The sequence below is a fragment of the Telmatherina bonti genome, assembly GCF_933228915.1.
Source record: "Telmatherina bonti genome assembly, chromosome: 11".
Taxonomy (NCBI): Eukaryota; Metazoa; Chordata; class Actinopteri; order Atheriniformes; family Telmatherinidae; genus Telmatherina; species Telmatherina bonti.
This window is the reverse complement of record NC_136629.1, coordinates 22,716,189-22,730,485: the sequence shown is the minus strand read 5'-3', so window position 1 is coordinate 22,730,485 and position 14,297 is coordinate 22,716,189. Positions and strand designations below refer to the sequence as shown.

The following is a 14,297-nucleotide window of genomic DNA, read 5'->3' as shown; positions in this document are numbered from 1 at the left end:
TATGGGCAGTTTGTATACATCTGCTACTTCAGGCAAATACCATGAACAAGAGATTGGATTGATCCTCACAAAGAAGCTTGCATTATCATATTCTCTGGCAAGGGCATCTGCCAAAACATTAGTTGCAAACTGTGTGACGCTTTGAGAAGCACCCTCCCAGTGCAAAGTATCCCTCTCCTTCTGTGATCAGTGAGGGGGATTTGACACCAGAGCTGCAGGCTCCCAGGGTGGCAGCTGTCTAACACTGTATCCTGATTAATATCTACATTCACAACAATTCACATGCTCTGCCAAGCACTTGCCACATCTCCGACAGGGCTGCTGTGCATAAAGAAATGGATACACTGTCACTGATTAGGTTCTACTTGCTCATGTTACTGTTGAGCCAACTCCTTTTAATGACACCAATAATAGATAATTTTTCATGCAACACCTTGACAGTCTGGTAACTGAAAGCAGATGCAAGAAGCACACTATTCATATCCCCGCCTATGAATCCCTCCCACTCTTGCTTCACAGCCTCATGCATGGATATGCTACAATAATGTTAATACATAAGTGATCCCAAGAGGTGAGCTATGAAGCAGACTATTACGTGAGCTATCTGTGGTCCAAGGGCAGCTCTAGATCATCCTGTATCTCACTGGAGTCTTGCCCCCCGGCAATCACTATCAGCCATTGAAAGACACGAATTGCGCAAAATTACTTATTGCCAGGCTTTATTACCCTTACTTCCGGAAAGCATGAAAAGCCAGCGGTACCACCAGAGCTTATCTCCTGGCAGGACTCAGATTAGATCACACTGCACCAAATTGAATCATCCCCCTTGGTTCAGGAAACCGCAGAGGAATACACAGTCTCATGATGCTCCAACATACCTAATTTGTAACAGGACGAGGTTTGGAGAGTGGCATGTTCTTGTTATTCAGGCTCCGACAGCGGAGTATCGTTGCAGCCACGATTAGAGTTGCACATAATATTCCTGTCTTTGGGCTTTTTTTGTAAAAAAAAAAAAATTGTTAAACTTTACCTTCCATGAGATAACACCTTACTTTTTTTGTAGAAAAGTAAGCAAATATATGCAAATGATTTCCAGAATGACTTAACTTGCTGCTCAGGACCATTTTACTGTTACATAAATACTGAATAAATTCTGACATTTAGCTTAAACGAGCACCGCATCTTTCTGCAGGAGAATTGCTCATTTATGTGAAGTGCTGGCCAATCATCTGGAGAAAATATAGATGTAGACTGAAAATAGCCCTGTGAACACTCTGGCACGATGACGGCTGGCGCTGATTTTCCAGCACTAACCTCAGTTTTCATGGTGAAAGTTAATGGAAGGGCTGTTGCAGAGCTGCATGGGTTCAAATGGAAACGGATGTCTCTTACCTACCAGCTTCGTTTCATTGGCATCATACAGGCTTTTGATGGGGGGAAAGTGGGAGGGGGGGGCAGCTGCTGCACAGTGATCCATATCCAAGGTTACATGGTTACATCCTGCAACTGCCTTAGTTCCACATAATATGGTTCTTCCCTGAGCTAGCCCTCCATATCAGTCCAGTTTTACTCAACAAATGTGATTGCATCTTTCACTCTGTGTTCTTGGTTGGGAGAAAAAAACTCATAACGGAATATGTAGGGGAGACCGGGGACAGCTGAAATAAATTTGACATTTCCGTCTCTAACTCTGAACTCCTTAAACTCAGTGTGGTTAAACAGCAATGCAAACTAGCTTCAAGTATGTTGTCATAAGTAGCATGGAAATCATCTGTGAAAGACAAGCAGAAAATGCATGACATATCTCAAACACAAGTAGTGAACATTTACAATTGACTAACATGCCTTTGGGTGAAATTTAACATTATGAAACAAGGACCGTGACCATAACTTAATACTATGAAAGCTTTTCATTTAAACTTTTAAACAAAACTTTTTGCATAAAAGTGCTGCAATCCCGCAGAGCATGGGACCCACTACCCTTCATGTCTTTGACGTGTTCCTGCTCCAACACACCTGATTTAGATTAAAGCCAATAAACGGAATTTATCTGATCAAATCAGAAAAGTAGTATTTCTTTCTGAGCTGGGAACTTAGTGGTGCATTTAATGCCTGTTTTGCCACTCAAAACTAATATTGACTGATGAAACTAAAGGTTTTTATGTGCTTATTTATTAGTAGTGTGTTAATTATTGAAGTATGACAATACTGTGATTTAATCACAGTTGAAAAACTCTCCACCTCGTATACTGGACTACCATCAGTCCATTTGTCTTTTGGCAGTATGTTTGCCAAAGTCTTCAATGTGATTTCTGTCAGCCGCAATAAACGCATCAAAAAAAAAAACTGACACAATGACAGCCCTACTTCATGATAAAGATTTTTTCAAGCTCACTTACTTTAATGTAACCAGTTAATTCAAAAGCTGTCACACCCATGATTATTTATTAGATTGGCCAGAACCCATCTGTCAGAGGTTTCCTTTTTATTGAAGTCTACCTACATTACACAGGGGGCTGGTCTGGAATGTGGAACAAATCACAAGTAGAAATCTCCATTAAAGTCAATAATTCAGATTACTTTAATGCAGATTTAAAAAAAATTCCACCAATAACATAAAGTTTCTTATCTATAACCATGACGTTCTACTGGCAACATATCTCTGAACGATAAACAATGACCTGATAAATTAAGATAAAAACAACAACAGTACTAAAGAAGACCTGAGTATTTGTGCAGGACAGCGTTGCTTCCTGCTACTTTACCAGTAATTGTACGTTTTAACATCCTTCAGAGCCTACTACCTGCAGAAGGGTGCTTACTGGACAAACTTAGAGGACTGATAATGAGCAATAGTCACTACAGGGTCGTTCACACTGCAGGTCTTCAGGCTTGCATCCAATTTTTCTTACTGAAGTCTGATTTTTTGCACGGTCGTTGACATTTTCATTTTAATGCAACCTTCATTACACTAACATGTGAACGGTATGTGGCTCTGAAGTGACGCCCATGTGCACAGATCATACATGTATCCAATTTAGGACCACAGTGCAGCTCAGTTCTGATGTTTTACCCATAAATGACTCATACTGGATGTTTTAATGGACAGTCTCAATGTGCACAATTCCATTTTTTTAATGCAAACCAGCCCACTTTTATTTGTGGTCCTAAATCAGATACATATCCAATCTGTGCAGACGCAACTTCAGTCTGACCAGTAATGTTACATTTAACCTTATTTTGATATCACAAAACTAAGACAAACATCACAATTATGTGCCAGTGGAAGGGGAACGCAGTTATATCAAATCCTGGCAGATAACACTGATGCAGCTAGTAAATGAGGAAAGTGTCTTGCTCTGTGCAAGTACTTCCGACTTGATACACCAACACGAGGCAACCATGTTTATTTGCTATAACAGTACGTAGTGTGTGATGTGGAGTGGTCCTCTGTATATGTTTGTCGCTTTATGGCCGCATAATGTTCACACTTGTGAGGGTTACATCAAAATGCTAAAGAAAACACACACACACCCACACACACACACACACACACACACACACACACACACACACACACCAAAAAAAAGATTTCGGTAAGTAATACAATTTGCTCATTAAGACCTGCGATGGGAACTGAGCCAAAGTTTAAAAAAAATCCAATTTGGACAATTCAGACTGTCATTAAAGCCAGATATGGACAAAATAAAAACTGAGTTGCAGTGGGAACGTGGCCTCTTTGATCGTTTGATAACGTTTAAAGCCATTGACACATAAAAACATTCCTTTATAACCAACAAAAGGGAATGACAGTCAGTGAATGTGTATGTTTCTATCTTCCTCCATAAACACTGCTTGCAATTCATAATTGATTGGTGGAATATTTTCTCACTGGCTCTTAAAGGCGGTCTTTGTACGATGTTAAAATGACTGTTACTTGAGAACAAACCTCATCAGGCCTCAAACTGAAAAACTGATGAAGGGAAACAAAAGTACGTTGTCTTTCCTCCTGACAGAATACTCACTGTTTTTCCTCTGATCTCATGACTCTCTGATCAACTTCCTCTCTCAACTTCTTTCTTTGCACAGAAGTAGAATATTACCTCATGATTGCATGCATCAAATGGATGTTTATTATGTTTGAACCCTAATTTTTCTACAATTCACGAACATCAATTATGCCATCTGCACTCAGTCGGAGTATGACTTATGTGAAAGTAATAGACTCTCTTACACACTTACCAACAGTTTCAATGGCACTTTCTGCATCTCGCAAATAATCTTTTAACTGCATTTACTTTCAGCTCTAGTGGCCCTTCACTGTGAACAGCCTAAAGGCAGGTTAAGGTTAATCATCTCTATGTTCCTCCTCTTTCTATCCTCTCTCATCATTTTCTATCCTAAAGCACTCTGCTGTGGCATTAGCAGCTCCTAATGTGTTTGACATTTGTTTTAATAGGTTTAATTTATGGGTGTGGAAACAATACATAGAGTAAACCAATAAATCAAATAGCAAATGAATGCTCTCTATAACCCGATGGCTGTGACTGGAGTGCACCTGACCGGGAGGAAAAGAAATAGAGTAAATTATTGTTTTAAAAGTAGCTGGGAGATTAATGAAACATTAGAAGCACAGTGCTGGCTTAAGAGGTCACTGCCCACTTTTAATAGGTTATTCAATCATACCCAGCTAGAACTCTGTGTATTCTTTTCTTCCTTTGCCGAATGCAGTGGCGTGAACCTTGCGTGTCAGGGGAGTGTTTACTCAACTGCTGCTAGCAGAGATGGTTTAACTAATGAAAAGACCTTTTCAAAACCAGATGCCCTTTCAGTCCAATCACAGTTTGCAATACAACAGTGATGACCTTCGATAATCTCATATGCTCCTCTGCAAACGCTTTTTTTACTACTCCAAATTGTCAACACTTATTCGGTGCATCATGAGGAATTTTTTTTTTTTTTTTTCATTTTTTGTTTCTCCTGTACTTCTTCACTGAAGATTAGGGCATTCAAGTCTTATTTCTACATCCTATTTAAGATGAAGTGAGAGAAAACAGGATTTCACACTTACTGTCAGTCTTTCACTTTACTGATCCCACCATATTTATATTTTCAATTATTCTTATTTTTCCACCACATTTCTTTTTAGTGTGGTGACATTGATGCTAACACAATGTGTCTGTTTATGAGTCTAAGTAGGGCATGAAAGACTTTGCTCTACCAAGAAAAAGGAAAACAGCCCAGCCAAAGGTCAGTTATGGTAATATTATAAGTAACTAAAGGCTTGGAAATAATGCACAGTTATCCAATCAGCAAAATGCTTTCCTGAGGTTATTTATTTTTAACATAGCTCATTATGTAGTTACATGGTTGGGAAATAGCCTGAAGTAAAACAATAGCCTTTATAGAACGGCTACAGCATGTTCAAAAGCCTTCACCGTATATTTTCTACCATCCTATGTTTCCATACTGATGTGATTCCAAAATTCTAAATATTGCGCTGCTTTAGTCTTTGGTTTCAATTCTTTACAATGTCACAACTGTGACTTCGCATTTTGTTCCGTTTGCATTTGTGTCAACATGCATAAAATTACACGAGTATAAATCCTATCCTCCTCTTGCAGCAGAGAAAATTTTAGCTTTTGTGTTTTTTGCTTCACAATAAGATAAAACATAGCTGCAGGGCAGCTGTATATATTGCAAATATAAATCCCAAGAACGTGTAAGCTGACACTTTAAGAATCTAATCAAGAGATGAACTCCATCTAGAGGCATTCAAGCCAAGTAAGCTTAGTCCTCTTCTTTCATTATGCCGTCTTTAGTGGAACCCCTCTAGGCAGGGGCTTAAACGGCACCATACCTTTTACTGGGCTAAATCAAACACCTTTTAATAATTCTCTCGCCATTTCATGCTCACTCAGCTCTCAGCTCATCTTCCAACATCAGCATGAGCAGAGCCACTTCAGTCTCACACATGCATTCTATCATGAGGCATACTGCCAGCATGTCTCAAGTACAGGATGGCTTGCATCACTTCTTGAGGACGCTCAGATAATTAAAGAAGGAGGAGGGATTTAATAAATGTTTTGGCTCTTCTGCAGTTGATACAGCGACCAGTCTCCAGACTGATCCCTTACAATATGACGGCTCTGACAGCTTGTGATTATGGCTGGATATGTGAAATAAGATGATGGTATAACACTAATCTGGCTGAATAACAGCAACGTGTCACCAAGCAAGCCATCTAAGCCGGCATTGATCTGAAAGCAGGCCGAAGCCACACCTCCTTAAGCTCTCAAAGACGCATGATGACCAGCTTTTGTTTATCAGCTGTTGCAGGTTGCTGAAGACACCTTCACACAAAATCATTTCATTCTTTGGATAATTTTTTCCATAAGAAACAGACCTTTGCAATAATTATCTATTTGATAAGGACTATCATCCATTTGTTCTTAAAAAAAGAAAACAACTCTTGACCAACTAGCACCAGTTAACAAAACGTCAAGCCTGTTCTGTCAATTCAATATATCCTGAGTCACCCTGCTTGCTTCATTACCACTCAACAAGCCTGAAACCCACCTGAAACAGTCCCCCCACCCTCTCCACTCCAAGTCTTCCTTCATCCATGGCCTCCATCAGCTTCCTCACCCTGTTACAAATTACCAAACAAATGAACCCTCTCACTGGAGACAAATGAGGAAAGATAGTCTTTGAAAAGAACCATTTATTTAAATCCCGCGTGACAGGGTGGAATCTGATCCCATTTCTCTCCTTGAGTGCATATGGAGGGAAAAAAAGAAGTCAGGCAAAAAGACAGGGGAATTACATGACATGTTCCTTAATATCCTCACCAAGCGAGCCCATGTATCCATACCAAAGAGTCCTGGGAGAATTAGTGGGAGCAATGTTTTTGTGAAGACAGACACTTCAAAAACAGCACATCTTTGGAGTGTTTGTTGGCTCCTCATATGGTCGATCCAATTCTTTGCCTGGCTGTTCTCTTTTATTACACAAACATTTATACATCAAGGTTATATTTAAGATTGTCTTTGCCAGTTTGTTTGGACTTTTTTGCCCTGGATCGTTTCCCGAGCAACCTCTGGCGAAGCCAAATGATTTGTGACGAACTGAAACATTAACTGTTGTCCTTCTAAATAAAACAGCAAGGACTTTATGATGGCCTGGATGTGAAACTGTAATTTAAGTCTCACTCAGGGATGAGATGAAGAGGGGAAAGTTATTTTGGCGGCTTTCACACAACTGCAATCGCTCAAAAGTTAACCCCCCCCACCTGAGTTTACCACCATTGCTTCACAAGTACACCCCTGCTGTGCAACCACGAAGCCGGGCGCCACTTTAAGGTCATTTTCCCCATGTCTAATTTTACCCTTGGGTACGCTCGAGTAGAGCGTATGAGAGCAGCCATCATTTTAAACACTTGTTTCAGGCGCTATTTCTTTCTCAGTTTATGTGCCTTCATTCTGAGGTGATGGAGTGCTAATGAACAGACAGGCAGATGCAATTTGCCTAAGGTCCTTATGAGGTTTTCTTGAAGGCCTTGTGGGGAGCACATTACTTTGCCTGAGCTCGAGCAAAGCAGGTTGCACTTCATGGGTAACAAATGGGGTGCAACATGAGGTGTATAAGGTTATCTAGTGGATTATGGAAGATGCCATCAGATTTGTGTTTGACTGATACTACTCATACTAACTTAGAACTAATGAGCTGTAATGAATGCTTGTCATTTTTGACTGAAGAACACGGAGGACCGTCATTAATGCTGTTCTTTCCTGGAGGAGTGCTCAGTGTTCTGTAATGTTTGTAAAGACAAAAAGCGAGCTGAGTTTTTCTGGAAAAGATTAGAACTTTAAAAAAAAAAATCACATCTCCTTCTTTTTCTTCCATTTATTTTTGCCTGGCTTGCCTGTAATGAAAGAAAATTAGTGGTCAGTTGATTTAGAGTTTAAAGTCTTTGTGTGGACGAATCCTGTGGAGAGCCAATCAACAGAACCAAGCAGGAGGAAATAACAAAGCCCAGAGCTGGAGGTGTTAGTTCACACAAGGAAGAACAGCACACTGTGGTGCTCTTGTCACATGGCTAACCCATGAGTCTTAACCTGCTATATCAGGTTGAAACTCCTGAACTCCGGCTCTGTCGCCCCACTGCAGAAGCCAACCAAGGCCTCAAACAAAACCGCAGAGTTGCAGATTGATGGCTTTTTCTTCCATCAATTTGCTGTGTTATCCACATTTCCAGCTTTTTGACTCCAAAAGGATAGATAACAAATATGAAAATAATTCACCGTTAATGCCCGGATAACGGCTTGCTGGGGACAAGCCGTGTCAACCAGTGGCTTTTGCCCACAAGGCAAGGGGAATTCTTCACACCTGTCTGCAAGGATAAGTGGGCTTGTCACAAGCAGAGCTAATCTGTTGCAACGCTCAGTCACACTCAATCCCCTAGTGGAACTCTGCACTTGTCCTTGAATGTTTGTTGGCACTAGAAGCATACTTGGGCTGCTGATCAGTCTAACCATGGTGGAAAACATGTCAATGAAGTGCAGCAACATCTTCTCTCCTGACAGACAGCTTAGAGGACTTTTGCCCTTTACAGTTAGCACTTTTATTGCCCTTTAGTCTGACAGAGGCATGAATTCCCTCCAACAAACATATTTTCTGTCTGCGTGGGTAATTAGCTAGTATTTTGCCATTCAAAGTGCTGCATGCCTGTAGAGTAATCTGTCACCGAAGAAGAGAAATGAATGTAATCTCACAAAACCGTCAATACTGACTGAGACACGAGAAAAAACAATGAAGAGAGCTCTCAGGGGTATGTAGGAAGTTATGAATTATAATTTGGACAGCAGTAAGAATGTGAAGTAAGTCTGTTGATGTGTAATCAATTTCCTATTCACTATGCAAATTATGCCCAAGCATGACATCTTCTCATTGTTACTGAAGAGTTTAAGGTCCTTTTTGCTATTAACTCTACATTATAACAGCATAGGGTGTTATCTGGAATGGTTAGACACGGTTTTCTTGGTTCTTAAGAATGCATCACTTTCAATCCAAAAGCCCGTTTCACTTAAAGATATTAAAATAAACAAGAAAAATAAAGCTGTTGTTAATTAACGTTAATATGCAGTAAGTAAAGGGACATTAAGAAAAAAATATTTGCTCACCTCATACAAGTTAAGTAAATAAGAATAACATTAAGTGCCTGCGATGGACTGGCGAGCTGTCCATGGTGTACCCCGCCTTTCGCCCAAAGACTGCTGGGTTAGGCTTCAGCTTCCCCACAACCTTTCATCATATCAAGCGGTTAGGATAATGAATGAATAAATTAATGAATAACATTAAGTCAATAAATAAGTAAATAACGTATCAAAAAATCTACAAGTCTAAATCTAAGTTCAAGGTTTTCTGACATAAAATTAGGATGTAAAAACATTACATCATGAGTCCAAACTGATTAAGACCACTTAGTGAGCAACTAACTCTTGTTTTGGATTTTCCTGATGAAAGAGATGCTTTGCACAGTAAATTCCAGCAGGAGACGACAGTCATGTAGAAAAATTACTTTAACTGGCAAAGATCAAAGGATTTGTTGCAGTGTCTGTGGAATGAAATTTAAAATAAGCAATTATTTGATTTTTAAAGAAAAAAGGGAGCAGCAAGATTCACTGACATCATATAAGCAGTGATAACTAGATAACAAAAACTAATTTCACTGAAATATTAAAACGTTTACATTAGTCAGTATAAACTCGTCTGCCGAGCCATAGTCAGATGAGCATTGTAGTTACTATGAATGTCATTAACTTCTGTTCCTGTGATGGAGCGCGTATTATCCCCAGCTGAATGAAGGTCTAACTTATCACAGTTACAGTGCAGCACGAGAACTTGAATAAATCGTGAATTTGAGTTAATAAAATGCACCAGCAAGCAGAAAAGTCATAAGGTCTAATTTAAAAGAGCTGAAAGTTGGAGCTGACTGAAAGTTTTCTGGAAGCTTTTCCACACATGTGGAGCATGAGAGTTAAATTTGGCTTCTCTGTGTGTGTAGTTTTGACCCTGGAGGCAGTAAACAGACCTGAGATGTCTGAGCAGTTCATGTTAGTGTAGCAGATCAGGAATGTATCGATGTCCTCAGTGACTCAGAGATTTATATACCAGAAGTGTACATTCGTAAGGATACGAGAAATGGGCAACTCTGCCTGTATAAGACCCCAACCACCCTAAATCTGAATTAGCTGCAGAATTCTGTTCAAATTTGTCCAATTAATATGACTGCCGAGCTTATTCTCTCCCCACTTTAAAAGTATAAGAACATGCTGACAAGAGGAGTAATCTGGCCAAGACGATATAAAAGCAATTTACATCAAATATAGAGTCTCTCATGCATTACTTCAAAACATGAATTCCATATTCTTCAGCATATGAGAAGCAGCGTTCTATAAAAACTCTTCTCCACAGGAACAAGCAGCAGAGGGAACGAGGGAAGCGCCAGATCATGTAAAATAACAGTCCAGGCTACACCGAGGAAGTCATTCAAACCTACATCTTAACACAGATGCTTCTCTTTCTGACGTAAATGCAAATGGCAGTGGAACATCCCAGCGTCAAACAAACTACAATCTCAGCCCAGCTGGAGAACAAGTCAGGATTTTATGCCCCAATCCACAGTAACCAGGGTGCTTTCATTTCCAGCTGTTTAGGTTTGAGTGTTTGGATTCCAAACGTGCAACAAAGAGGGCTTAAGCAGAAATGATGAATGCTGCAATAACACCCCAAGAAATGTGCCAGGAGGACTGAGTGATGTGAATGAGCTGACATGTTTTTTGAGAATATGCTCAGTTGAATGGCAGCATTTGGGAAACAGAAGTGGGAGCAGCCTTTGGCAAAATCTGCTGAGTCAGCTGAGGAAATGCCTTTTTTCTGAAACATTTGCTTTCAAATATGTATAATAGTCATGCAGCTTGGATGTGTAGTAAATGTTGGAAATGTGATCAGCATTCATGACCGCACAGCAAAACCTTTGATGAGCCATGAGGTTTTAAATCTGTTCCCCATGTGTCATTTAACACATTTCTCTTCTTGTCAGCTTTGCTTTATATGCAGCATATCTCTTTTTTCCAACTGTATCCTTTTCATATCTTTCCACAACTTACTTGGCTGCTTTTAACAACCTGACCGGGCCTCTTGGGTCAGCAGGAGAAAGTCTTTAAGCGGCAGCCAGAATAAAATCTGTTGCAGTCTGATTATGCTGCTATCAGAAACCGTGGTCCTGCTCTCAGGAACGAGTTACCTGCTGACCTAAGATTTCTAACATCCACATTTAAAAACAAGCTCACAACAGGTATTTCTCCCAGTCTGAAGTTTCTTCACAGTGGAGGTCTGCTGTGTACAGGCCGTTGTACGACTTGCAGTTTTCTGTGTGTTTCTGTGTGTGCACGTGTGTGGCAGTTGGTTTGTGCCTTTTTTAATGGTTGAGATCAGCTTGGATCTTATGTCTTGATTTAGGTCTCTACTTGACAATTTCATAGTCTACCCAAAATTAAATGAGCATGTTTCTGCAACCACAAGATCTTGAAAAAAAAACTTGTCAAAATGTGTGAATATCAATATATGTGTTAGTGGTGAGGGATTGCCAATAGCACAAATGAAAAAGTTTCAGACTCGCCCATATGACAACCCAAACGCTCTAAGAATGAATCTGAATATCCTTTTAAAAAGATGCAGCTGTGGATGTGAACATCTGTCATATAATAGTACAATCTGTAAAGGTAAAAGCTGATAAGGTGAAGCAGAAGATAATTGGAGTGGTTTTAGTACAGACAATTACGGTGAGATCTCCAAAATGGTCGTTTTGGCAATTTAGCACAGCTTGGCACCATCTGTTCTGAAAGTCCCCTATCGAGGGGAAATCAGGTTTTAAAAGGTTACGACACTTAATTTTTCTAATTCATATCTAAAGTTTCTTCGTCTCCTCTACTGTTTTGAAATTTCTGTATTTTGGAAATATATATACATATATATATATATATATATATATATATATATATATATATATATATATATATATATATATATATATATATATATATATATATATGTGTGTGTGTGTGTGTGTGTGTGTGTGTGTGTGTGTGTGTGCATACACGTATATACATATACAGCTCAGAGATATTAAGGCATTAAAAAGAAAAATTGTTCGGCTGCCAAATTTTTGAAAGTTTTATGAATATTTGTTTTCTGCATCCTATATTAACAGCTGGGGTGCATTTCAGTCATTTGCAGTTTTAAATATGACATTCTGACAGACAAATCTTGTCAATGGAAGATGTGTATTTGAACAGAAATTCCTCCTGGATTGTCTGTCTTCTGTCAGGATTTTTTTATGACAGTGATGTCTGTCATCTGTGGGCTTGTTTAATGTTTAAAGATTAAGTTCTGGTGAATTGTTCTGTTTATGTGAAATAAATTTTAAATAGGGTGTTCACCAACATATGTGTTTCATTCTGCATCCTTAATAATAGATATTGTGGTTTGTTGTGTCTTCTTTGTCCGTCTGCATGCTCCTCCACTTGATCTGAAACTAGTGTTGCTGTTTGTCTGCATCTAAACATTATAATGAGATCCTGATACGCTCATGCAACTACAATAAATATAGTTATAATTGTTATGAAAAACCTTAAAGAGATGGTAAGTTCAGTATTGTAATCATATCTCTGTCTTTCTTGCAGCCAATCCCACGGGTGCTGGAACAAAGGATTATCCTGGCCCATCAGAGGTTTTCCGGGAGTCCAGCAGTACTACTGGGATGGTGGTCGGCATTGTAGCAGCAGCTGCGTTGTGTATTCTCATCCTGCTTTATGCTATGTACAAATACCGGAACAGAGACGAAGGATCATACCATGTAGACGAGAGTCGAAACTACATCAGCAACTCAGCACAATCCAATGGCACCGTAGTCAAAGAGAAACCAGTCAACACTGCAAAGACCTCAAACAAGAACAAGAAAAACAAGGACAAGGAGTACTATGTGTGATTATAAAAGCTTTGGTCTTCTCTAGACCAACTTGAACATCAGTCAAAAAGACAAATCAGGACAACAAAATGTGTACAGTATAATAACAAAGGTGAACATTATTTAGTCCTTTTTCCTACAAGACAAAACTCTACAAAGTTAAATAAAACAAAAAATAGCTGTCTTTACTGTCAAACACTACAGACAGAAAGACTCTATCCAGAAAGAGACTAATGGGGAAAAGCTCTGACAAACACCTAAAAATGGACTAAGTACATATCTAACATGTCAACCAACATTAACACATCTGTAACTTGTTCCTTGGCCAGGATGATGTGATCCAACTCCCTTGTTTCTGGTAAACAAAGGAACACACATGCATTTTGCAAAAGGAGATTCAGCATTACCAACCCAACGTTTGCATTTACATTGCCTGTGTTTGTGTTGTTGAGACTTTTTCTAGAAAAAAAAAAAAATGGCACACTGCATAGATAAATACTAGCAACAAATACGCCAAACAGTTAGTGTGGATGGAGAGGTGGAAAAAACATCAACAACAACAAAAAGTAAAAATAAAAAAATTAAAAAAAAAACAGGTGACGGTGGATCCAGGGATTCAGAAATCAGCCAAAGTACTCACTGAAAAGGCTCTGAAGTCTGGCAAGTACTAACACCTGGTTGGCTGAGCAGCTGCAGTGCAAAGATTAGAACAATCTCACATGAAAGACTTTGATTTAAAAAGAATATGTCAATTGTGCCAGTAAGAAATGTGGAGGCCTTTGCTTTCACATTGTCTGATCTCAAAGGAGGAGGTTTCCTCAGAATCCCGGGGATGTATCAAAAAGCATCATTTGGGAGCCATGCACGTAAAATTATCTTATTACAGTACATATGTTTATATACAGTACGACCACATCTATATGTGCTTTCTGGACTGTGACAAAGTGGTGTTTTATAGCCTGTTGTATAGATGATGCAAACTATAACTGCTCCTCAAACATTTTTGGAAAAAAAATACATTGAAAAAGAACAAAAAGAAGATGTAAGTGTTTAAAAAAAAAAGTGTTGCTAGACATAGAAGATTTTATGAAGACATCCTTTTATTTTTTTTTTTTAGTTAGATAATAATTTGACCCGCACCTTCCTGTTTTTACATGTGTTCCTATATAGTTTTTATACAAATGCCAACCTGAGATAGATGATCCTGGACCAGTTATAGCCTATCTGTTTCCCAAAAACACTACACAAGGTGTTGACATTGGAGATG

At 39.1% G+C, this 14,297-nt stretch overlaps 1 protein-coding gene across 7 annotated transcripts in view; it reads left to right on the top strand.

The window, feature by feature from the left end:
* Window positions 1-13,051, top strand: part of LOC306762628 (neurexin-1a-like) — a gene marked incomplete at both ends in the record, with an annotated part of 260,578 nt that extends 247,527 nt beyond the window's left edge. For all 7 annotated transcript variants that reach the window (XM_079249178.1, XM_079249179.1, XM_079249177.1 and 4 more), the window contains one exon: window positions 12,747-13,051. In XM_079249178.1, the coding sequence (XP_079105304.1) occupies window positions 12,747-13,051 (305 nt within the window). The remainder of the gene's footprint in view (window positions 1-12,746) is intronic.
* Between the last annotated feature and the right edge of the window lie 1,246 nt (window positions 13,052-14,297).